The 27,126-nt window shown below is 30.3% G+C and overlaps 4 protein-coding genes across 4 annotated transcripts in view; 1 reads left to right on the top strand and 3 right to left on the bottom strand.

Annotated features, from left to right (window-relative positions):
* LOC125863338 (cytochrome b6-f complex iron-sulfur subunit, chloroplastic) overlaps positions 1 to 27,126 on the bottom strand; it is a 324,107-nt gene that overhangs the window by 56,583 nt on the left and 240,398 nt on the right. The window lies entirely within an intron of this gene.
* LOC125863348 (uncharacterized) lies at positions 4,775 to 5,997 on the bottom strand. The gene is made up of 3 exons (XM_049543539.1): positions 5,618 to 5,997; positions 5,059 to 5,184; positions 4,775 to 4,923 (listed from the first exon to the last, which is right to left on the bottom strand). The coding sequence occupies exons 1-3, from the start codon at positions 5,855 to 5,857 to the stop codon at positions 4,861 to 4,863; spliced, it is 429 nt and encodes a 142-aa protein (XP_049399496.1). The 5' UTR covers positions 5,858 to 5,997; the 3' UTR covers positions 4,775 to 4,860.
* On the bottom strand, positions 9,136 to 10,215 carry LOC125863340 (putative zinc finger protein CONSTANS-LIKE 11). Its single transcript, XM_049543529.1, has 2 exons — positions 9,732 to 10,215; positions 9,136 to 9,649 (listed from the first exon to the last, which is right to left on the bottom strand). Exons 1-2 carry the CDS (start codon positions 10,119 to 10,121, stop codon positions 9,425 to 9,427), a joined length of 615 nt encoding a protein of 204 aa, XP_049399486.1. The 5' UTR covers positions 10,122 to 10,215; the 3' UTR covers positions 9,136 to 9,424.
* On the top strand, positions 20,610 to 25,773 carry LOC125863294 (potassium transporter 5-like). Its single transcript, XM_049543477.1, has 8 exons — positions 20,610 to 20,787; positions 21,744 to 21,966; positions 22,409 to 22,657; positions 22,998 to 23,036; positions 23,515 to 23,775; positions 23,861 to 23,913; positions 24,021 to 24,135; positions 24,301 to 25,773. Exons 1-8 carry the CDS (start codon positions 20,626 to 20,628, stop codon positions 25,560 to 25,562), a joined length of 2,364 nt encoding a protein of 787 aa, XP_049399434.1. The 5' UTR covers positions 20,610 to 20,625; the 3' UTR covers positions 25,563 to 25,773.

Here is a 27,126-nt window from a genome sequence, read left to right on the forward strand (position 1 = left end):
ATAGGGGTCATATAGGTAGAGGTCATTGCACAATAGTACTTAACATAATCAATCATGTAGACCACACTTTATCCCTAACATTATCATTCACATTATACTCCTTCTCATCAACATACTTTAAACATCATGCTAGCATTGAGGATTTCATATATATAACCTTCATAACATAACTTCATAAACATATGTATCATAATCATCAATTCACTTCACATCTATTGCCTTCAAGGCCATGATCTCAACATGCATAGATAGACAAGAAATAAACACCTCCACCATAAGTGGATCAAACCATACAACATCAATTCTCATACTATAGACTAAAAGTTAGGTCACCTTACCAATTCTCCAAGCCATGATCACCATGGATCAATCCTCAACAATTCATAATCAATTGACATAGGTAGCAATAGGAATCAACAATGTAATTCAATATCATAAACATAGTCTAAGTATACAATTCCATAAACAAAGGGATCAACCCATAACTTTGCCCATAAGGCCATAATCCTCAATTCATCAATATACCAACAATTCAACATGAATAAGTATAGATAATCATAAGAAACATCAATACAATCTAATCTAAACATAATTTCACCAATAGAGATTATATTCACAAAGACCCACATCATAGGTCAATTTTTGAGAATTTATGGATCATGGGTTCTTCAAGAATTCCTTTAAAAATTGTCTTAAAAACATTAATTCCACATTAATTCATCAATAGAATGACTTAGAAAATCGTTTGACAAGGAACCCATGTTTAGATTGAAAATTGGGAATTTTAGTCTTTGAATCACTTTTGAAAATCTTTGATAGAACTCCTTGAATGAGAGGTTATTCAAGAATCAAGAGTTACCATACCTTAATTATTGAAGACTCATGAAATTGAAGAAGAAATCAGTTGAAAACCCATCTTCTAGCTTGAGCTTCATCAAGGTCTTCAATGGAGTTTTTGAGAGAATCTATTTTGAGAGGAAAGGGTCAATTTGAAGAATGGGGTCTAATTCTAGGTTTTGGGGTTTTAACCAACTTAAAATACCTTAAAATAGGTAGAATAACCGTTTATAATAAATCTCCAAAGTACTCAAACTACCCCTCACTTAGTTGGACCTTTTAAACAAGTCAAACTTGAGTTTTATTTTCGCAAATTTCATCGGGAAACAAATTTGCGACGCGGAGGTGTTCCCACAAGTTTTCTGGAAATTAAATTTGAGACAGTAGATTCCACAACATGTCCGCGATGCGGACCAAACAGTTGGCCCTTGGTGGAGCTAGTCCGCGACGCGGACATGCTTCCTCCAAGCACAATCTCAAGCTGTCTTGGCAGCTTGCTTAGCCAAGGTTGGGGTCCTCCTTGGGGACCCTTAGGGTGGCCCCCGAGGCATCGTATCCGAACGTTTTGACCCTAAAAACATTTATCTTACACTAGGATCACCTCCACTAATTTTAGACTCCAAACAACACATAAAAATATGAACAACATACTAGAACACACCAGCACGTAAAAGACTAGTTTCCGAACGTCTTGGTCGTTCCTTGACGTTTGACTTTTAAACTCTTTAAAACTGACTTAAAAGGCTATTCTTCATTATTTGACAAGTTATTAGTGCATAAAACTCATGCGAGGCTCTAGTTTATCCTACTTTATTTTGAGGGTTGTTATAATTTCGAAGGGTACCTTCACTTCTTTTCGATTCTAACTACTCTAAGCTACTTCTAAACACCTAGAATTCAATTCATAACATGATCATAACCTTGAATTCATAATTCAAATTCAATATAGAGTTAAGAGTTAAGTTTTGAGAATTCTTTCAGACATTCTAAGAAAGTCCCTTTGAGCCCTTTTGTGGAATCTTCTATAACTTCTAGTAACTTGTTTCAAGACTCGAGCAAGTGAGTATGAGAATGAGGAGGATGTATACATGAGTCTACTTTATCATCACGATATCATTTATATCATGAACCATAACTCTTGAATTCATTATTCACATTCAAGAGAGAGTTAAGAGTACAGTTTAAGAAAGTCTTTGAGTTCAATTGTGACTCCTTTGAGATCAACTATCAATTTGCGCTAAGTTTTGAGGAAGTAAGTATAAGAATGAGAAGAGTCGGATACTTGAGTTCCATATTGTTATGTAGACCCTAGTCAAGTCGTTCATGCCTATAAATTTCGCATGAACTTCATAAATTGAGTACCTTTGAGAGGAATAGTATATTCAAGTTCTAAGTCTTGAGTATTAAGTTCATAACCCTTTTGAGATTATATTCCTAATCATGGGACTATTACATGTTACCCATGAAGTCCTTGAGTTGAGTAGTTCATGCCCATAACTCTGCATGAATCATATAAGTCGAGCAATCTTGAGATGAGAAGTATCTTCAAGTCCTTGAGTTGAGTAGTTCATACTCATAATTCCGCATGAACCCTCAGAATTGAGCATTCTTGAAATGAGTAGTATCATTGAAGTTCTCGAGTTCCAAGTATTGGGTTTTATCTATGGTTATTGAAAACCTTGAATTGAGTCATTCACGTCCATAATTCGGCATGAACCCTATTTTAAGAAGTCTTATACAAATGCTTTAAACTTATTTTAAGACTTGAGTTTTGAGTTGAGTAAAGAGTAAAGAGTGAAGTTCTTTTCTTCAAAAAGAGTATTTGGGGACTATGTATTCCCAAAGAGTAAAATGTTTTCACATTAAAACAAGAAAGGAAACTGAGATTTTCAAAAGAGTTTTTGAGCTAGTTTTCAGTAAAGAGTAAATGCTTTTACAATTAAGCAAGAGAGGAAACACGGATTTCCAAGAGAGCCTTCGGGCTAGTTTTTGAGTAATTATCTCAAACCACAGAGTTATGTTTTCAAATATATGAGCTAGTATATTTTGGGAGTAGTATTGAGCACCGATATGGGGGAGAGTTCAGACAACTCCCAGCCCCGTTAAACCATGTAGCTACCATGGATAGAAAAGGGTCATACTTTTTAAATGATTCCTTAGTGCTATTTAGCATAGACTAGTGGATCCACTTATTAGTCAGGTTTTATGCCCTTGGCAAGGTATAGGACGACCCTGACAGCGTGAGACAAAACGTTGTATCATCGCAATAGCTCTTAAGTGATGGTTGTCGGTTAGAGAAACTCCCACAACAGCATTTTGTATTCTTATATACACAGAGTTTATTTTGTATTTTCATACACAAACAAAGTTTATATTGTATCCTTGCATACAAACTGAGTATATTATATTTTTAAATACATTGAGTTGTTTGCTACTGTTTTGAAAGCTTTCCATACATTGCATCTATTATTGTTGCTTTATATTGAGTTGAGTATCCAGAGTTTGTACCAAGAGTTGAGTGTCTTATTATTGAGTTGAGTCTTATTTCACTGAGTTGAATATCTTATCTTTGAGTTGAGTATCTTATTCCTGAGTTGAGTTATTGAGTGAGTTGAGAAGAGGTAAGTATGTTTCTTTTTTATCAAGTTCAAGCTTATGTTATGCTTTAGAATTCCCCTTACATGCTCGTAAATTCCTCGTACTGAGCCATTTGGCTTGCATCGTTTCATGATGCAAATACATGTATTCAGGGTCATTAACATGAGTTTCGTTGATACCACATGGAGTTCGAGTTAGCTATGGTGAGCCTCATTGCTTCCGGAGGGTTCCACTTTTACTTTCAGTTATATCAGTTGTTAGGATATCGTGGGTCTTGTCCCGACTTCCATTTTTGTCATTTAGAGGGTTCATAGATAGATAGTAGAGTTTTAGAAGTCTGTTCATTTATTTTATTAATTTTTTTAAAGACTTAAGTTGCCTATTTTATGGCGAGTTGAATAATTTATTTTTATTTGGAGTTTTTCATTTGAGTTAAAGCTTTGTATTTGAGTTTCATGAATTTTTATTCAGTTTTTAAGGTTTGTATGTTTGAGTTAGTCTTCCGCTTGTAGTCAGCCAGGATGAGGGTTCGCTTGGGGACCAACAATGGTTCTCGAGTGCTGGCCACTCCAGGGTGTAGGCTCGGGTCGTGATAGAAATACTCCATGATATTTTCGGAATATGTGTGACCGTCTCTATTTGAGCTCAAATTTTGTGGGCTCATCGATGACGACCTATAAAATGATACTTATTATTTTCAAAAGATGAACATTTTTTTTTCAATTTATGTTTTAGGAAATTGGAATTTAAGATTGTCTTAATTTTCATGTATATTGATCCATAGATTTTCCAAAATACGTGTGACCGACTCTTTTTTAGCTTAAATTTGTTGGTTCATTAGTTACAACCTAGTAAATGATACTTAATTTTTAAAAGGTGAACATAATATTTTTAAATTTATGTATTACAAAACAAGAATTGAGGAAAATTTAAATTTTTCGCATGTATTAATTCATTATTTTCTGAAATAATGTGTGACAACTCCACTTGCGTTTATGCACAGTTCTCCCTAAATAATTAGAGCATACAATACCGAATATTAATCTTGCAAAAATAACTTCAAAATGAAGTAATAATTATCTAAAGCAACAAAAGGTGGAAAAGACGGTTAAAAAAAAACAACTACTCCTAATAAGCTTCCGAAAAAATATTCATTAGAGAAGCTTAAGATTCGCGAGCCAAATTCAAAATTTAAAATTTTATAGGTTCTGAACAATAGGACGTGACCTCCAACAATCTGTAACATTATATGTTCGAGTCATTACAAAAAGGAAAAGCTCTTGAGAGAGGCAAAAGGAAAAAAGTTTAAAATTTATCTTTTTACATATTTAGTAAATCTTTTAGTACATATATAAAGTTTGAGCTAAAACTATTAAATTCGATCAAACTTATATAATCTTCAACTGCCCTAGCTTAAATATCATATTATTTCTTGCCAAATTGCCAGATACTACATGAGATGTCTTTCAGAAAACACTTCAACTTCTTCTGCATCATATATATGAAATTAAAACAACACAAACTTTTAATTAGAAATTTTTAAAAAAGCACATTTAAGTAAAATATTTAGTATAAATATCAATTAAGTAGTATTAACTAATTAATATAAATTGTTGTACTTACACAAAAATTAGATGTGGATTTATTTTCGTTTTCTTCCGTTTCCATCCGTTCATACCTCTGCTCCTTATTTTTTCGACGAAACAAACGTGGAAATGACGATCCTATCCTTCTTGTCCATCTCTTTTTCTAGAAAAGCATATGATTCATGGTATAATAAAAGAGTCAAATACAAGAAAATTTAACTACTCCTAAAGTTAAGTGATTTTGTCACCAAAAGAATCGTTTAATTGGTGACAAATTTAACGATTCTTTCGTTGCATTAAGGTACACAATTCATTGTCCTTGCTAGCGTGATTTACTCCATGATATGTCATTCTTTTTGTAACTGATAATAATAAAAAAAAAAAAAAAAAAGTGTCCCATAAAAAGGCCTAGGGGCAGAGGGAGTCATTTAGGAAGTTGCCATGTTATCACGTCAAACAAAACGTGAATTTTCGATGAAAATTGACTTGTGAAAGCTTTTCAGACAAATTATATTTTGAATGACATTTTAACAGAAATATTCATCAAAAATTCACGTTTTTTTTAGTAGTACATCAAAATGGAAATATGAATTTACCTTATGCTTTTGTTTTGTATTATTGGATGAAAATTGAGGGTGCGTAGAATTATCATGCCTTAATTCATGAGCATAGGCCAAAAGTTGTGCATGACGATCGTACCCTCTTGTTCTTTTTGTGCCCTTAGGCATCGATAAAAATTCATTTGCTTGAGTTCTTTTCAATTGATCAAATTTATGTGGATCTATGGTTGATGAAGATTCAACATAAACACTAATAATCACCCCTTTCCGAGCCATCTCAAACCATTAAATTTCTAAACGTTATAAGAAGAAATTAAGATCGAAATCTCGTTCATCAAGATCATAAAATCTCCCCTCTCGCCCGTATTTCTTTGCGTTTCTAGCTTTTATTGATGCTCTTTACAGTGTTTTCATCAATGGTCATAAAAAGAAAATTAGAGTTTAGAAGTTTTTTGGTTAAGTACTGGACCTATTAAGTCATGACTATATTCGTTTTTTTAATTAATAACTCGATAGAAATTGGAGCAGGTGAAAATTTCCAATTTTATGCAAATGTGTACAACGAAAACCACTCCACTAAACTCTATGTCAACTAATTCTGATGTAACATGAAATGCTATTAATTGGTTTATCAATTTTTTATTTTGATGTAACATATATAATATTTTAGTTCAGTGTAAGTGTGTAACCACAACCATTTTATTAGAAGTGTATTGCAACACAACAATATCATACCCAACATAATTTTATAAGTAGAGTTCGAAGAGGATATAATATATACAGATCTTATTTCTAAAAGTTATTTTCAATAGATCTTCGGCTCAAATCAAATATAACCAAATCATGATATTAAGAATTAAAGAAAGAAAAAAAAGGGCAACCAATTTATAGCAAAGTAAACGGAACAAATAGAACAATATAATGGGTAATAGTAATAAAAAAAGTAGGAGGATAAAATACTAAACGCATACTAACTAATACTACAATATTGAGCAAATATTACCCTTATACACTTTTCCTCGACCATCAAATCTTCATATTTAGGGTCATGTCCTCAGTAAGATAAAGAATAAAAATGTGATGCCCTATCTAATTTCTGCTTGTCAGTTCTTCTTCAACGTATTTATATCTCTCCTAAAATTTACTATAGTCAATCTCTCACACCTTCATCCTTCATCTTCATATGTACGAACCTTCTCAATCTCACTTTCCTCATCTTATATGTCACGGAGGTTACTCCTATCTTGTTCCGTATAATCGTGTTTCTAATCTTATCTCTCTTAATATGCCCTTATATCCATTTGATCATTCTCATCTTCACCACCTCATCTTTTGAACGTGTGCTTTCTAGACTAATCAACACTCTGCCACATATATCTATGTCAAATTTAAAAGATGTCGCGTAAATTGAAACTAAAACTTTGAAAGTATATGCCTTTGCTAGATCTAATCAATCATTTTAGTCTTAACATAATTTCATTGTAAAATTAGTGTCAAATCAATTGAGAAGGACTTAAGGAGTTAACAAATTAAGGTGTGTTCTCTTTCACATATTTAGTCAACACTAATTATGGCCATGTATATCTTTTTTTTTTCCAGGTTGATGTGATTGCCTGCCGATAAGGATATTCGCCAAATATTTTTTTCAAAAGAAACGAGGTGGATACTAATCCAAATTGTGGCCTAAAATAAAAGTCTAATCAATCTCAAGATATTTATATAGTCAATTAATTATTTTTTAAAATCTTAAAATATATAATGACAATATAGGCAATATAATTTTACAATTAAAATTAAAAAAGCTAGATTATTCGAATGGTAAGTATTATTTACCTCTACTTAGACCAATCTTAAAATTATAGCTGGCCGAAAGTAATAGTATTGGGAAGCTTTTAGGGAGAAATAAAAAAAGAAAAGCAAAAAAAAAAAAAGAATAGTGAACATTTAATCTTTATCTTTATCCTAAAAGGTAAAAAGTCTATTTTTAATTTGAGATCAAGTAAAACATATATCAAAATCAAAGCAAAAATCTGAAAAAATATCTAGAATGAAATAATAATGGAATATGAAAAGATAGATATTTTAAAATATAAACAGTTTTGAGTATGCATGACAGTATGTGTATTGCCAAACCATGGCCATTCATTTTCCAACTTGAATTTTAACCACTTCATATGATTCCTTCTTATAGAACAAGTGTTTATCACCCATTTAAAGAAAGGTTTAAATTTTATGGATCGATAGTCAAGAGCGGAGCTTCATTTTTATCAATATATTCGATAAAACTCAGTAGTTTTAGATCAAATTATATATTTATGTTTTAAAACTAATCTAGTATATGTAAATGAACTAAGAGTCCAACACATTGTATTTTTAGAATTTAAAATTCATAAATTCGAAATTATAGTTCTACATCGATGAAAGTGTATATTTTTTTCCGTCTCTATTTATACAACAATTTTTTCTTTTATTTAGTCTCTTAATGAGATGATTTATGACCATAAAAAATATAATTTAATTTAGATCATAAACTTTAAAAAGTTTTCTTTTTCTCTAAAATTTCATCTTTAATCAAATATATTAGCATAAATTGAAACGAAGAAAATAATTTCTTACACATACCAAATTAAATTTTAAATCTAGTTAAAATCAGATAAATAATTTTTTTTTTTTAAATTTCGAGTCAAATTAAAACAAGAGAGCAACTAGAACCATGAGAATGAACTACTTCTATGTATTGCCATAATTTGTTGTCAAAGTAGAGGTGAATAGGTAAGGGGTGGAAATGAGTGGTACAAACCAATACTCCCTTAAATAATAGAGTAAACCAAGAACTTCATAGGCAAAGGGGTCCCATCTTTGTGTTCTATTTTTGTGGATCAAATTCTTGTCTACATTTAAATACTCCATAGACTCTATACCCACCCTCAACACCATGGCATTTTAGACCTAGGTAAAAAATTCCATTTTAAAAGAATATCTCATGCAAGTTGCCACTAAAGACTAACACATAGGGATTATATACAATTTCAAGGTATAATTATTGCTTCTATTTCAATTTATGTGACTAAAAATTAGTCTAGAAAAATTTCAGAAAAAACTTGTCATATTAATCGGGGAAAAACTATCTATAGAAAATTTACGTAATTATATGATTTAAGATAATATAATCTCTAAAAATTCCTATCATTTGAATTAATTAGAAAAGTCTCTTTTTTCCTTAATCAAATACATTACAACTTTGTTTGTATACAATGTTTCTGGTACAAATGTTATTGTTGATACATAACCTTAGTTATTTCAAACATAAATTGAATCTAGTTTATAATCTATCTGATACATAACTTATATATCGTTTACTATGTATCGAAACGAATGAACAGTGAATCCATGAATGTTGAAAAATCCGAAATTATGCTAATTTGAATTTTTTTTTAAGATAGAATTTAATCAGCACAAATATTGTTATTTTCTTCCTTTCACTTGTTCAAAACATGAATGATTGATTAATAAAAACATCCATTCTAGGGTTTAAGATTGACATATTTTAACAATACGAAACATATTGTATTAAATTAGTTAGAATGTACACAAATTGCCCTAAATACCATAATTATAAAAGAAAAAAGTTCTCAAACATTCTGATTTTACGAATTTCTTCTCATTACCCTAAAACAAAAATAAAATCTTATCCTATGATGTAAAATTCACTACTACACCAAATTCACCAACTATATGATTTGGGTAAGTAATAGTAGAAATTGAAAAAAAAAGAAGCCAAAACGTCAAATCAATGGTGGCCTGTTATAAATCAACGGCGGCGGGCAGCGGCGGCGACATACATCAGCTATCCTCTCCACGATTAATTCTTCCGATAAGCTCCATCGTCGCTGAACATCCAATATTTTCAACCCGACCCGGTAGAATCTCACCGGTTCTCTGGATCTTTGAAGGCATTCTCATCGAAAATGACTTCACAAACTCAGCTGGTTCGTCGCCGCCGTGATCCTTCGCCGCCGGCGATAGCATATTAACTTCCCGATGTGATGTTGAAGTTCCACTATCATCCTAATACAACAAAACAAAGAAAATCAGAATCAATTATTCGCTATAAATTCATTTCTAAAAAATGAAATCAAAACATTCATACATCTTCACGCATTCGCTTCAAAGAAAAAATTTGAGTTAACGACTCATCGCTGCTACTCGACGAACTCGCCGGCTGTGGAGGCGGAGTTGATGACCACGGAACAACTTGAATATCTTCCAAATCAATTTCCTCCTCTTCCTCTTCATCTTGTCTGTCAGTTTCTTCATCGTTCACGCATCTCTCACATACAGATACCGTCCGGCCAATTTTCGAACCGGTAGCTGACCAAACCGTCGGCGATTGACACACGTTGCATAGCAACGACCTGGAATGCTTTGCTACCAGAAAGTTCGCCGAATGCACCTTCAAATCACAATCCCAACACAAATTCGCGTGGTCAGATTCACAGTAAATCCTAGCTAATCCATTACAAAGCTCACAATTCTTCATCGTTAAACTTTCTAGAAACTTCTCTAACAGAAAAAAAAATCTTCCAGAGAGAAAATCGAGAACGAATTTTGGAGTAATTATCTGTTCGGAAAGAGAAGAAGATGGATAAAAACAGAGGGCAACTTGCAGTGTATAACTGAAACAACCTCAACTTTGAATATATTAACGAAAATACCACGGGATATTTTAGTAACGATGAAATTGGGTAGAGGGGTATTAATGTAATCTCAAAGAAGAGAATTCAGAAATGGACATCGAAACGACGCAGTATTAGTGGGCAGCTGTTTCCTGTGGTTGATACAAGAGGATATTTTTGCTTTGGGGGTATGACCTGGCAGAATGAGGCTGAGGGAGAATCTGATTTGCTGACGTGGATTCATATGGGCCTAGTTTAAAAGGGCCGTGGGCCACGTGAACTAGTAACTAATGGTGGGAGTTTGTTGGGCCCATGGGGACATCATTTTAATATGCTCAAATACAAAGAGACGTGAGAGGTTGATTATCAATAATCTCCAAAAAAAGGTAGAAATATATTGAAGAAGTATAGGAAAGAAGTGAATAGACATTCAATTTATTGAGAATATGATCTTAGATAAGAGTATGAGGAGGATATGTATTAAGGTAGAATGTTAGTAGTTAGTAGTGTGTTTTCTTGTTGAACGTTATATAAGTGTTACTATGTGTTGTTCTTGACCCTCAATTATCGTATTATTTTGTCTTAGTTTTTTTTTTTTGGTTACTATTTGTTATTTTTTCTACTTCCATTACTTCATTTTTGTGACTGTTTTCGATTGTTTTTTCTCAATTTGAGGATTTATTAAAAATAAAATCTCTATATTTAAGATAGGGTAAGGTTTGTATACAATCTAGCTCTACCATTTCTAAATTTTACTTTGCAAAACTACACAACATATGTTATTGTTATTGTAGTCGACATCTAAGAAATAAAATAAAATAAAGAATTCTTTTTAACCAACAATCATTTAGAGCTTGTTTTGTCACTCTTCTTAATCACATTTGGATTGATTTGAGGCCTGCTTATATCTGATCTAATCATCAGTCTTAGTAAGCACTTTTGGGCTAACAAGCAGTCCAATAGGTTTAGTTTCACAATTAAGCCTAATTGGATAAGCAAAATTCAACACAACAATGGATATAGTCCCCTACGCTTCACTACCATGATGAATATATTGTACGTCAAATTTCATGTCATTGTTTGGATGCTTGTTGTTTTTATCTCGATAGAGACGTAACATCTACGCACCTTCTTTTTTTTTTTTTTTTGAATTTACAATTATGTAGTTTTCTTCCTCTAAGTCCATGTAAAAAAGTTGTCTTAACGTTCATTTAATGACTTCTGAAAAATCGTACATGACAACTAAAGTTATTAACATTTAAATGGATGTAATCTTCGTAATCAATGAGTATGTGTCAAATTAATGGCAAAAACATGCACTGTCTAACATAGTTAACAACTCTTGTCTTAGATTTCTAAAAATCGTACACGATGACTAAAGTTATTAACACTTAAATGGATGTGATCTTCGTAATCGATGGGTATGTGTCAAATTTAGGAATGACAATGGGGGATGTGTGGCAGGGTGGGCTTAAGGCTATGTGGGGTGGGACGGGTTTAAGCTTGTGGGGGGCGGAAGGGATGCGGGCAGGATTGAAGTGGTTTTTTAAAAAATAATGTGGGGCGGGGCGGGGCGAGTGCGGGTATATGTGATTTTATGTGGGTTCAAACCAGGAGCGGCTCAACGTAATCGGAGGCATAAAGCGAAATCTTAATTAGAGGCCTAAAATCTAAATAAACTTCACATGCATTTATTTAAAATTTATTTTTCTTACATTTTTAAATGCAAAGTATTACTTAATATATTTTTTTATATATAAATGATTTATTTGATTTCTTTTTCAATTATTAGTTTTAAATACGATTTTATTAATTCAACATTGAAAAATATTATTTTCCTCGGGCAATCATTATATGAATTGTTAACACAGTTCTACAAGTAATAAGTTGACAAATTTCAAATAAATATAAGAGTTAGAACCATATCTTTGATGAAGTTGATAATTTGGTTACCCCACCTTTTACTATGGTTGTTGTAATGCTTGAAATCCTAAGAAGAAATGGAAAAATAATTTACAATTGAATTTGTTCAATACTTTTCAACTATTAATTGATATTTTTGTCAGAATATTACTCTAACTTATCAACAATTTAAAGAAGAGAGTGTAAAAGGAGTTTAAAAGAAAATAATGTGAGTATTAGTAGAGAGATTGTAAGAAAATAAAATAATATTTTCTTGATTTCTTCTATTTGAATGGGGTTGAAGAGAATAAAATAATAATTTTAAATATATACTTTTTTATCATAAATAATCAATGTTTTTTCTATAAAAAATTAACACATAATTTATTCTTGGTAAAAATTGAGGCCCCCTAAAATTGGGGGCCTAAGGCCAATGCCTTATTAAAGTATACATAGAGCCGGCCCTGGTTCAAACTTAATTTTAACTTTTTACATGTTATAAGAGTGACAAAACATTATTTATAAAGATAATTTCTTTAAAGCTACTTAAATATTCAACATAGTAAATGAAAATGGTTCAATACAAAAGAATTTCTTACATGGTTTTCAATTGAACTCTACAAAATAAAATTTTAAGTCATTATCTATTAAATTAATACAACTTAATGAAAAAATAATTTATTTTTTTGAATTTTATATTTAGTATCAAACTTAACTAGAAAAAAAAATATTTTAAAAAATTATGCGGGGTGAGGTCTGGCGGGTTGGAAATAAAAAAAAGTACGGATTAAAAATTTTGCGGGTTAATCTCAACCAACCCCCCCCCCCCCCCCCCGCACCGCCCCATTGTCATCCCTAGTTAAATTAATGTAAAAAACATGCACTGTCTAACATCTTTAACAAAAAGTCTTATCTTATATTTATCAATAACATCATCATCGATAGGGGTGGGCATGGTATGATATATACCGAATTGTCACATCATATCAAAAAATTTTATACCATGATTTTAGTATTATGATATTTGGTATGGTATAGGGTATACATTTTAATTTTTTTGGTATTCGATACGGTATTTGGTATTTAGAAATAACATACCAAAATACTGAATATCATACCGAAGTATATTGTTACATAAATAACATATATATATATATATATATATATGTATATTATTAAAATACCAACAAATATGCAACCTAGTATTAGAACAAACTAAATGTTTAGAAGTTGAAACTTTGACTATTCTATTTTGATTGAAATGTATTTGAATTTTAATTGATTAACAAAAAGAGTTGTTTGTACTTTATTTTGCATGTATATATCTACATGTGTAATGTGTTAGTATAATACAATTGAGACCTTTTTTTAGTTGTCGAAATCATTCTACTCTATTATACGAGTATATATTAGTTGAAGTTAAACAAATTATGTTTATCGATTTACCATACCGTAGAATACCGAAATCGAACTTTAATATATCGAACCATACCGAATTAAATTGATATAATATTTAAAAAATCGAATACCAAAATTATAATATCAAAACTTTCAAATATCGTACCGTAGCATACCATGATCTCCCCTAATCATCGATTCCATTTAAAACCTAAGCTTTAAACATTTCAAAATGTGATAGGGTGCTACATTAAATTAATATAAAACAGATTAACTCGAAGCATTTTTTTTTGTTATGAATATTATCGTTAAAAAAAGAGCTGTTGGATTGGAGACAGATCTTATTGCTTAAATCAGCATTTAATTATTTCATGTCGTACAAATCTTTAGTTAAATCGATGTACCTTAGGCCAAAACCTCTAAAAATAATATAATCCCCCTCAAAGAATGTGATGCGATGAAGCTTCTCCTCCGCTCCTCTCTTAACTACAAGTCTTGATTCGAATTTTAGGTATGAAAACAAAATCTTTAGTAGGGAACAGTAACTATCTCATGAATGAGATCCTAGCTACCTGACGCGAATTCAAATTAATCGAACTTCAATACGGGTAATGAAAATCAAATATAAAATAAAATTAATAATAATATACTCTTTTGTATTAAATTATTTATGGTGTGTTTTTACATGTTTCTTAAAAAAACATTAATTATGAGAGGTTGATTATTTTATCTTTATTTATGTTTAAATTAAAAAATTATTAAATATTTTTTTTGTTTATGCGTCATCAATTCATGACTAAAATGTTTGTAACTTTTTAAGAATAATTACTACTCCTGCTAAAGTAAAATGAAAAAAATAATTAATTTTATCTTTAAGTTTTAAAATACAGTAGCAAATAATTTAACACAATTATTTTGAAAAATCATTATAAATAATTTAAGACATATAAGAGTATCAATATAAAAAATTCCCAATCTTATTAATTCGATTTTAGTCAACTCCTAGAAAAGACAAAGGAGGCATATACCCTACTGTTGGGAGATGCTGCAATACAAAATTAGGTAGGAGTTTTTTGATGAATATTTGGGTCATCAATTAACTTTAACCGACACCTTGATGTGAGATTTCATTAGAAAATATTTTATGTATTTTGATTAGTGGTGAAAAATAGGTGGGTTGAGTAAAATTTGGGCAGGTTGAAAATAGATCAACATAAAATGGGTAATAATTCAACCCGTCTATATTTCATATTGGTGAAAATGAGTTGGGTAAAATACAAATTTATTCATATTTACTCATAGTTTCATGAGTATGAGTTTACTTTAAAATTTAACATGGATAAAATATTTTAGTCTTTTTTTTTAGATGAAAAATGTTGAAAATACTTTATTTAGTTTTATTGTACCATCAAAGTCAAAAAAAAAAAAAATCTATAACTTTTCAATGTAAAATAAATTTATGTAATGACAAGGAAAAAATATTTTTAATTTCAAAGTAAGGGAATATTTGCATTTTAGGAGTAAACGTGCTTAAGGAACTTTACGCAATATCAATACTAATACATGATTTGCTTACTTTACAGTTTACACTATTATTGTTATCCAATATAAAATTAAACAAATAAAAAATATAATTATAATTAACAAAAAAATGCACATGTAATATAGTATATATTTCTTTAGAGGGTCAAAGACTTTACCTTTTCAATTATATAGAGAAGAATAATTCGAACATAAAAAATAAGAGAAGTTACAACACTTTTGGTGATATTATAAATTTTGAGTGAATAAAAGTTGAAAGTTAAACCCATATTTAACCCATCTAAATAGTCACTCACTCAACTCATTAAAATATGGACGGATTGAGCGGATTACCAAAATATAGGCTCATTTTGTCGGCACTAATTTCGATAGAGTGGTGGCATCTCTCACTAAAATTTATTTTCACTCGATATTTATTTATTTTAATAAATAATTATAAGATTCATAAAATGTACATATTCAAATTTTCTATTTTTATATCTTTTTGGGAGAGCTGAAATCTTAATTTTTTTTCTAATTTTATAAAAATATTATTGTTATCTTTTTCTCTAATTCTGCAGAATAATATGTAACATAAATATAAAATATAATACTAATATATAAATGTAAAATAAAATATTAAATTTATTATACAAAAATAATTAAATAAATTTTTAAATGAAACTTAACCAAACTTATGAAATGTGCTAATTAATTAATAAGTGATATATGATAAATACGTACATATGGAAGAAATATTTTAGTCTTGAAAAAAATATCCTTTTGTTTCAACAATAGAAAAAACTGCTTCTGCTTCTATTTAAAAATAATTTTACTGGTTTACTCTACGCTTAATTTTTCAAAAATGTATTATTTTTTTTTTCAAAATAAGTGATTTTGGGTTGCCAACTACAATATCAATAACAAATCTTTAATATCATTAAGATGTTTATTCGATAATTTCTACAAAGATGACATGTCACTAGCTTAATTACTTCATTCATTTCACTGCTAACCGTTGATACCCACCATTATCCGTTACCACTGACCACTATCTGCAATCCACCATGACTATTAATCATCACAATCAATTGTTACCTCAATTTATAATCATCACCAACTACCATAACTACCACAACTACATAAATCTTTATAAAAATGATACTATAAATCATTCTATTTTAGAATCACGTTTCTTTCAGATAATAAAGTCTGGTAATTTTTCAAACTAGCACTTGGCTTTATATAGCAAAACCAACCGATGGTATTCAATATACTTCAACTAGAAAACCGATCAATTAGTTTACCAAACTCCGTATTGATTGGCCAGTGCCAGGATCGTTTAATCCCTAGGTCACTAAAGTCATCGCTTGGGGTCCCGTATTTTTTAGAGCCTCCATTTTTGTAAAAATTACTTATAAATGTTATTTTTTCAAAAAAAATTATATGTACTATGAGTGCTATGATTTCTACTAAGGAAATTGTATATGAGATGAATATAGAACCTGAATTTCGTAAGAAACAATTTGATGAAAATATTGATAACGAAACACAAACCCTTTGAAATTAGAGTTGATTACTTTATATATATAGTAAATCAAGTTATTTTTTTCACGTCAAAATAGATTTGAACCAATTGAAACATATGAAAATATTTTTGGTTTCTTATTTAGTGGTAAATTGAGATCACTAGATAATGCGAATTTTTCTTTAAAAAAAAAACATTGTCTTAACCTTGAATTTTCTTTAACATATAATAGTTATTTTGATATTGATGGTTTAGATTTATTTTTTGAATTAAAAGTGTTAAGGAAAATAATACCAAGAAGAAGATAATGAGCTAATAAAAATACTCAATTGAATAAAAAGACTTGATTCTTTTTCAAATACATATATTGCTTATAGAATAATCTTAACAGTTCCTGTAACCGGTTCTTCAGCCGAAAGAAGTTTTTAAAAACTAAAATTGATTAAATCTTATTTAAGATCAACAATGTCTCAAGAGAGATTGAATGGATTAGCTATATTATCAAATTGAAAAGAAACTATTAAAATAAATTGATTATAAAACAATAACTAATTAATGACTTCACATCTAAAAAAGCTAGAAAGATAGATTTTAAATAAAAGTATATATGATTAAAAAAATATTAGGACCCCTTTCTTAAGTTTCTCTTTAGACTTCCAATCTTGTTGAGTCGATCCTGATAGATGCATTGGCATAACCATAAGAAATCTGAATTTACCCTTTAGAAAGGTACTTCTATATAAAAAAAATAATTCCCCTTCATTATAATGTCACTCTTGTTTACTTTTTGCTGTGATATCAATTATCACAACATTTTCCAAAATTGTATCTATCAAGCTAATGTCAACTCTCTCTTTTTCTTAGTAAAATATAATAAGAAAATCATATGTATAAGTCGTCAGCCTTCACTTATTACAATATTTTAATTTAAAATACCAAGAACGAGAGGCGTTGAAATATATATGCAATCATTTCATTTAAAAAATGTAAATTACTTTATTTTTATCGCAACACGTGGCTTCACGTATAAACCTAATCCTTTGTTATAGGCCAAACAAGTAATTTTGTTTTTAATAATGAGTTAATTTTAAACTAATATCATATTAAAGTGTGTGATCATCTCATTTAAAAATTTAAATTACGTTATTAAAAAATAAAATTTTATTTATTTAGTTATGTTTAATCTTAGAGGAGAAAAAAAAGATTGACTTCATTGATACCAAGATTTAACAACTTAATTCCTTGAAGAATTCAGTTGTTAGACTTTTTTTTTAAAACTCAATAATGCAAGTCCGTTATATGTTTAAAAATATATGTCAAATGTTTTCTAATTTGATTTCTCTTTACTCTTGTCATTTTTGACAAATCAAAAAAGGACGATTTTTTTTTTCCTATTATACTCTCAATTTATTAACATTGAGTTAATATCTTTGAATAAGAGTTAAATGGTAAACTGACTGTATCAATAATTGTTTTCTTAATAAGTATGTAAAGTCAAAATTTGACAAGTAAATAGGAACGGAGAAAGTAGGTATAAAGAAAGGAAAGGATTGAATAAGAGCAAGTTGAATTCACAATTTATTTATTTTTGGATTCAACATTTAGTAAAAAAAAATACGGGACGCTGTTGTTGCAAAATTGGGTTTTTAAATTTGTTGTTATTTTGGTAAATTAATAATTGAGATTTGTACATCATAATATATGAACCTTATATTTTGAATTTATTTGAGGTGAATTTGAATGTTGAATCATATACGTTATGAATCTAGTAACAACTTCAAAATTCATAAACTTTTAATCCCGACTTAATTTATCTGAAATACTAAATATATTGTCTTATAATTTTAACTCGCTATTTAGTAAAAATTATAAATTCAAAATTAATTAATATTTATTTAATTTTAACGATAATTAGTGGGTGGGGGTGTTGACATACCTACAGGGTACAACCTAGTACACATGATCTAAGATCCTTAATTTTTTGAATAATTCAAAGGTCAGACTTAATTATTAGGGAAAAATAATACAATAATGCTACTCTATTATACATGAATCAGGCCGTTTGGTTGGAGGAATTAAATAAGTTATTTGAGAAAAAACTCAAATAGTCCTTTATTTTTGAAAATAAGATTCAAAATATCCTTATGCTTTTATACGGAGCACTAATAGTCTCTCATGTTTGTAATATTAGTGCATTTTTGATCCTCTATCAAATTTTTGCCTATTTTTTAACATTAATTTTGACCACAATTTTATGTATGGAATGTTTATTCGTTTTTTTTGTTACATATTTTTGTATAAATAATAACGCTATGTTAGAGAAGATAAGAAGAAGAATACATTGTTTTGTTCCGTATAAATATTATTGCAGCTAAACTAAGAGCGTACCTTTGATTGTCAAACTATATCAATCTATTGACGACGTTGCAAGAAAAGGATTTTTCGTACTATTGTACGTGAAATTGACGTGTTGAACCTCTCATTTGTTTTTTTTTAAAAAAAGACAAGTTCTCTTCTCACCTTCTTTCACATGGAGTTATTATTTCTTCTAAATATATGAAAAGACGATTGAACATTAAATTTTGGATAAAATCAATATTAAAAATAGACAAAAGTTTGGGGAGAGGAGTGATCCATGTGAAAATTTAAGAATGACTTTGAATTCTAACCCAAAGATAAGAGACTATTTTGAGGTTTTTTTCTAAGTTACTCTATTTTTAAACTTTAATTTCTATTCAGTTGAATTAAGACATTTAAATTGAGATGAACGGAGTATCGAAATTCATGTATTCAACCCCATGTGCCCTAGGGAAGGTAGTGACTAATGAAGGGTAGTTGGCATGCATATAATAGCCATGCGCGTATGTACCGTGTACGGCATATATATAAACAAATATATGAAGTAGAAAGATCCAAGACGCCTTCACGAGGGCTTTGATGGAGATAACAAACTATATAATACTCAATTATGATGAGGTATATAATTAAAAACAAGATTACTAGTCATATTAAGGATGTGTTTGGTATGATATATGGACAATGTTTAATATTTTTACAGAAAATAAATGGATTTCTTACTTGTTTTTTACCGATCCATAAGTAAGCAAAATGTATTATCCTTTTTTGTGTAAAATCTAGGGAAACATTACTAGAAAACAGGTTTTAACAATGAATAGGAAAATAAATGAATTTCTTACTTGTTTCTTGGCGTTAGATAAGTAAGGAAATCATTTTGTCCCTATTTTATTTTCTTTTATTTTTTTGTGTAAATTTAGGGAAACATTACTACAAAACAGGAATTATCAATGAATATCTTTTGTAGCTAAACAAAAAATTCGGTCGTTAATCCTATTAAGCACGAACATTATCAGAAAGTTTTGTTAGCTATGAACAATTTAGCTACTGACGAAGAACGACAAAGTTCGTAACTAATTTTAACTTATTTGTATGAGAACACTATATGGAATGGGAGTGGGGATTATCAAGTACATGTATTTTTATTGACTAATTAATATCTAAACGTTATAGTAGATCCTAAAAATCTATCACTTCCTCGTGAATTTATCTTGGATCGAAATCTTTTAGCTCAATTTTATCCCAGATTTGCTAAGGGAGCAACCCATTTTTTTCTCCTTGATATTAGTCAAAATGTATGGGGGGTGGGGGTAGGATTAAGATGAGAAAATCATGGTGGAATGTCATTATGAAACTTATTTTCACTACTTTTATCATTTTTATTTTATTTGAAGAAACTTATTTTTCAAAAGAAAATATTTACCGAAAAATCAGACTAATCAAACATTAGAAAATAAAAAAATGTAATAATTGTTGCATATCAAACACGCCCTTAAGGTTGTAATAATTGATGCAAGTACAAAATATTATAATAGGAGGGAGTAAAAATAGAATAAGTCAAAATATTGATCAACTTTTAGGGTGATGAGAGTTTTGAGGGCTTATATAAAGACCAAGTGTATGTGGACTTAAAAAACAAACAAGAAGTACTAAAACTAACCAATATGGAGAGCACAAATAGTGATCATCACAATGAAGAGGTAGCTAATGTAGGGCAGCAACAACTCAAAGATAAGAAAGTATCATGGGCAAAGCTAGGTCGTGTTGATTCTCTCAACATGGAAGCTGGAAAAGTTTCTTCAACTCAAGCAACACATGCCTCTAAGGTATATGTAGTTAATTATTTCAGTTTACGTGACACTATTTTGATATTAGTCTGGTTTTCAAGAAAATGATATATGTTTATGTATTCAAAAACTTAACTTTACTCTTTTCATTATATTCTAAATGAGAAGTTAGTTTTTGTAACTATACAAATATTATGATATGTTATAAGGTTATGAGTTTCAAAAGTTTTATATCCATACAAATGTTACGATTTGTTTACGTTAGAGTTTTTGTTTCTTTCTTAAATTCCATGTTGATTTGAAATTGGAACTAAGGGAGTCTACACTAAGTGTCAGAGGTAGATTCAGAATTTTAAGTAGGTGATAGATTCGATCTTTTAGATCCTTAGTACTAAACTGATTGTACCTTTAAAATTACGGGATCAGATCTAATATTTGTTACTAAAGAATTTTGAGGGTTACGTTTTACCTAAAATCTATACTCCACTTCAAAAATATTGTGTTCAAATGGATCTGCAACTGAAATACTGAATCTACCCCTGTTGAAATATAGTATAACTTTTTTTCTATATTGTCTGTATAATTAAATCTGTTATAACTTTTTTTTTTCCATATTATTCATTTTGAAACACTTGTTTTACTTTGCGAGAAATAAAGTACATGAATTTTGATCAATGTTTCAAAAATATATGGTTTTTTATTATGTTGATATAAAAAGAATTACAATTTGTAGTAATATTTTTCATAGAGTTTTTGAATATCTTAATAGTTTAAAATACTAAATTAATCTGATCTAACTTAACTTCAAAAACTAATCAACTAATACTTAAAAGAAAAACATGACAACTAATCAAGGGTCGCCGCTAAACCTATACATTTTCTCGCCGTTGATTCATCTCATTTTGTGGCGATAAGATAAATCACTACGAAAAGTCATCACAAAACCTTTGTAGTGGTAATTGTGTTGTTGACTTGAATCTTAATGATTATTGCAGGCTAATTGGAAGACAATATTGAGTTTAGCATTTCAGTCAGTAGGAGTTATCTATGGAGACATAGGGACTTCTCCTCTCTATGTGTTTTCAAGTGTTTTTTCTGATAAAATTGAACACAAGGATGACATTCTTGGTGTATTTTCCCTCATCATATATACCATAATGCTTGTACCTATGACTAAGTATGTCTTCATTGTCTTATGGGCCAACGACAATGGCGATGGTAAGTTACAACATACCACTAAATTTACGTAAAAACGTTTGACTGAACATGAAGTTTATTAACGTTTGACTATCAGGATTTGCTTATTTCTATTGATGGTCTAAAGTCAAACTTTGATGAAACACCTTGATTATTATTTTTCAAAATAAATATTATATAATATAAGGAAAATATGCAAATATATCCTCCAATTTTGTGATTTCAAATGATGCAAATATTACCCTTTTTGGCCTACAAAAATGAAAAAAAATAAATCAATTTTTTATTATTTTATTAAAAGATAAAATATTTGATTTCTCTCAAAGTTCAGGAGTATATTTGATCTTTCTCACACGTGATCCATTAATATATTTTAAAAGCCCATATCTACATGTAAATTTATATTGTGCATCAAAAATACTGAATTCAAATGAACCCAATACGTAATTTCTTTTGCATGTAGGGGGAGCATTTGCGTTGTATTCCTTATTGTGTCGATATGCAAAAGTGAGTCTGATACCAAATCAACAGCCAGAGGACAGAGAACTTTCACACTATAGTTTGGACATACCATCCAATCATATTAAAAGAGCTCAGAGGGTCAGACAGAGTTTGGAAAAGAGTAAATTTGCCAAAATTTTTCTTGTCTTTCTTGCCATTCTTGGAACATCTATGGTCATTGGTGATGGAGTTCTCACTCCTTGTATTTCAGGTAACCAATTAAATATTATACATAATGTCAAATCGTATATCACTGCAACAAAAATAACTTTTAGCAGCAATATCAACAAATCGTATATACATATTAACAAAGAGTGTTAAAACCTTTATCGACATTAATTAATTGCCGTTGGATCTAATGTTGCTATAAGCTTTGGAGACATTTACAAAGAGTGTTGATTGTCTCTTAAAAAACATATTTAGCGACAACTAAACTGTTGCTGCTAATTAATTGCTGCTAAAGATTATTTTTGGTGTAGTGTATACCTACCTATATATAATATGATTGATTGTACATGTTTTGTTTAATTTGGTGTTTTCTCATGATGCAGTGCTCTCTGCCGTAAGTGGAATAAAGCCCCTAGGCCAAGGTAATAATCCATTACACTTTTTTAAATTTCGTATTCAGTTAAATTGTGCCACGTAAACTGAAACATGTGGGGTATCATTTTCCCTCTTTCTTGTTTATTTTTTATGAATAAATTGTTAAAGGCTTCGTTAAGTTAAGTAATTAAAAGAGTGTTCTTTCTAACAACTTCAAATGGTCACACACTTCAACATATGGTATCAGAGCAGATAAAAGATCGAGTCTTCAAGTTTCACGTGTTTGGATTCATGAAAAATATCATGCTTGCAAGTGAGGAGCGTGTTGTAAACATCATTAAGCAGATAAAAGTGAATATCGATCTCTAACCATTTAAGTTTTTAGATGAGATGACTACACACTTGCACGTGAGGCGGGGTGTTAAGAATGTGATTAAATAAACAAAACTTAGTACTCTTTAACTACTTATATGAGATGGTTACACTCTTCGATATGAATAACTAATGGATAGATATTTTTTGCAGACGCTATTATGGGTATTTCCATAGCAATATTGATAGTCCTTTTCAGTGTTCAACGTTTGGGTACAGACAAGGTTGGATATACATTTGCTCCAGCCATATGCATTTGGTTTTTGTTCATAAGTGGCATTGGTCTCTACAACTTGTTCAAGTATGATGTGACCGTCTTACGTGCCTTTAATCCCATGTATATTATTCACTACTTCAAAAGAAACGGTAAAAAGGGATGGATTTCTCTTGGCGGAGTTTTCCTTTGCATTACAGGTTTGGATTTAACTTATATATACTGACAGTATGAATAATATCTATGTTTTCATGTGTTGAAAGACTATTTTACATAACTCTACAGGATCCGAAGCTATGTTTGCTGATTTAGGTCACTTCAGTGTGCGTTCTATTCAAGTAAGTCTCGTTCAACAGAGTTGACTATCTATATCACATCCCTCGGGGTGCAGTCTTTCCCCTAATGCCGTTGAACTCACTCATTATGTCGTATATATGTAACGCAGATAAGCTTCAGTTGTCTTGTATTTCCAGCTTTACTCTCAGCTTACTGTGGCCAAGCTGCATATCTAACAAAATTCCCTGAAAATGTGGAGAACACTTTCTATGCCTCTATTCCAGGTAAGGTTTGCGTACATCTTACCCTCCCTAGACCCTACTCGTGGAACTACACTGAGACCTGAGTATGTTATTATTGTTGTTTCATTACTCTTTTGACGTCTATAGCGTATGAAGTGATGGATCAATTCATCATAATCTAGTTCTGTTGGTGTTGTTGAACTACAGGTCCACTTTACTGGCCAACATTTGTAGTGGCTGTTGCTGCAGCCATTATTGCAAGTCAAGCGATGATTTCTGGAGCTTTTTCTATTGTTGCTCAAGCACAAAGCGTAGGTTGTTTCCCAAGGGTGAAGGTAATTCACACATCAACCAAACATGGCGGTCAAGTATACATCCCGGAACTCAATTACTTCCTCATGATTGCTTGTGTTTTAGTTACTTTTAGCTTCAAAACAACCGAAAAATTGGGACATGCTTATGGTATTGCTGTCGTTAGTGCTGAAATCATAACGACACATATGGTTACATTAGTAATGCTTGTTATATGGAAGACGAGAATATGGTGGATTACCTTATTCTACGCGGTGTACCTTACCGTTGAATCAACATATTTCTCTGCTCAGCTCACAAAATTCACTCAAGGTGGTTATCTACCCATCGTATTCTCAATCGTGCTTGTGATCATTATGGGAACTTGGCATTATGTTCAAAAACTTCGATACCAATTCGAGCTCAACAACAAGGTTTCGAGTGAGTACATTAGGGATTTGTCTGATAATCCAGACATCAAAAGAATACCAGGAATTGGACTACTATACTCTGAATTAGTACAGGGGATTCCACCTATTTTCCCTCATTTTGTCTCCAATATTCCCTCTGTTCACTCTGTTATCGTTCTCGTGTCAATCAAATCAATACCTATAAGTAAAGTAGCACTACAAGAACGTTTCTTGTTCCGTCATGTTGAGCCTAGAGAGTACAAGGTATTCAGATGTGTAGTCAGATTAGGCTACAAAGATCAACTTGGTGACACAATGGATTTTGAAAATCAACTAGTTGAACAATTAAACAAATTCGTAAGACACGAGCATTACATTCTTGAAGCACATGAACAAGTCGTGAATAGAGAAAAAACATCCAGGGTTCACATAGAGGAAGATATGCAACAACAACAACAAGTGGATTCTACAACATCACCGTCAACGCGTTCCATTCAATCTAATCGTTCATCGAGTAGAATACAAATGTTGCATCCAAATGCTTCAGGACAAGAAGAGATACAATTTATCGAAAAAGCTAAGGATCAAGGAGTGTTCTATCTATTGGCAGAAGCAGAGGTGATTGCTAAACAAGATTCGTCGTTCGTGAAGAAAGGTTTTATCAATTATGGTTATAATTTCTTGCGCAAGAATTTCAGGCAAGGGGAGAAAGTTATGGCCATTCCTCAGACAAGGCTTCTAAGGGTTGGAATGACTTATGAGCTATAATAAACAAGGTGAATAATATTATGATTTCTGCGTTTTGTGTATGTTTTACCTTTTTCCATCCTTTAATAAAGTGTGCAAGCTAATTTAAGCTTGAGTAATGTAAATGTACCCTATTAAATGTACCTTGGGCGTAACTCCAGAAGTTAGGTAATCGACCTTACATGTATTATTCTCTCTGTCTAATTCAAATGATCTAATGTGTACATCTCTACATGTGTTGCACATGCACGATGTTATCTGAGTCTCAATACTCCCCTCAAGTTGGTGCGTACAAGTATATTGAACAATCTCAGCTTGGACATCAAGTACTCATGTTGTGATAATCTTGGTTGAGCCTTTTGTTAGCATATCTGCTAATTGTTACTTAGAATGATCACAATTCACATGTAAGGTTTTCACCATTCCCAAATGAACCTTCTTTCCGATGAAGTGACAATCTATCTCGATATGTTTTATCCTTTTACGATACCTTGAATTAACGGTTTTGTTATCTCTTGTGTACATCAATAGGCAATGCAATTTTAGCACCAAGTAGGTTGAAAATGTCTCATTATAATCTTAAGTTTTTCCTTTTGATTATATTCCTCGCACTATAACAAATAAAGAATTTTATAACAATAACAAATATGAGTATTTATAATCAACACTTTATATAAAAGCTGCTAAAAAATTTAACGACTCTAAATGCAATTGCTTTTAACTCAATTAGATATCGTTAAGTATCTCTTTTGTTATGGTGTTGACAACTAACCTTTTGCCTTAAACCTCTTTGTTGTTCCAATCAGTCCAATGAGGAAACTTCTGTAAATATTGTTTAATTGACCTTATTTAATTATCATCCTTCATTAGAGGTTTTGAATTTGAATTCGCTGGCTCTTTACTCCTAATTTGGTACTTCTTCACACTAATTAATTCGGATAAATTACATTGAAATTTGAAGAGAAAAAAGGCTCCATAAAAAAGTAAAAAAAGGAAAATTATTTTTTTTCTCAAGGAAAATTATCCACCAATAAGACATTCTATACGTTATTTAAAACAAAATCCAATTCAATTTCACAAATTATTACCTAAGATATTATTATCAATCTTTTATAATACACATGTTGCAAAAACATTAACTTCATATCTGATTCCACACTGAAAAATTACCTTAAATGATTTTTTAAAAATAAATAAACACTTTATTTATTTTTACATCAAAAAAATTCCTCCATGCAAAACGAAAAAAATTCTATTCTCTTTCCTTTTTCAGAAAACTTAATTAGGAAAAATATCTCCAAGAATAAAACTCATATGAAATATACAAAATATCCAGAGAAAATCCCAAAATTAATAGAAAAATAGAATGAGTATTCCTTTTTTGTCTTTTATTTAAGATTAGGATTAGTTTCCTTACTATGAATTCAATTAGTTTGGATATAAGAGTAAATTTGTAATGACATTGTTGTATAAATTATTGTTCTTTTGTTTGATCTTTTTTTCTTTGGGGTAATAAAAATGTAATTGTTGTGATATATAATTAGCAGCAAAATTTTCAACTCTAAAGAAAAGACAAAAACGTATA

Source organism: Solanum stenotomum, chromosome 4 (genome assembly GCF_019186545.1).
Source record: "Solanum stenotomum isolate F172 chromosome 4, ASM1918654v1, whole genome shotgun sequence".
Lineage (NCBI taxonomy): Eukaryota > Viridiplantae > Streptophyta > Magnoliopsida > Solanales > Solanaceae > Solanum > Solanum stenotomum.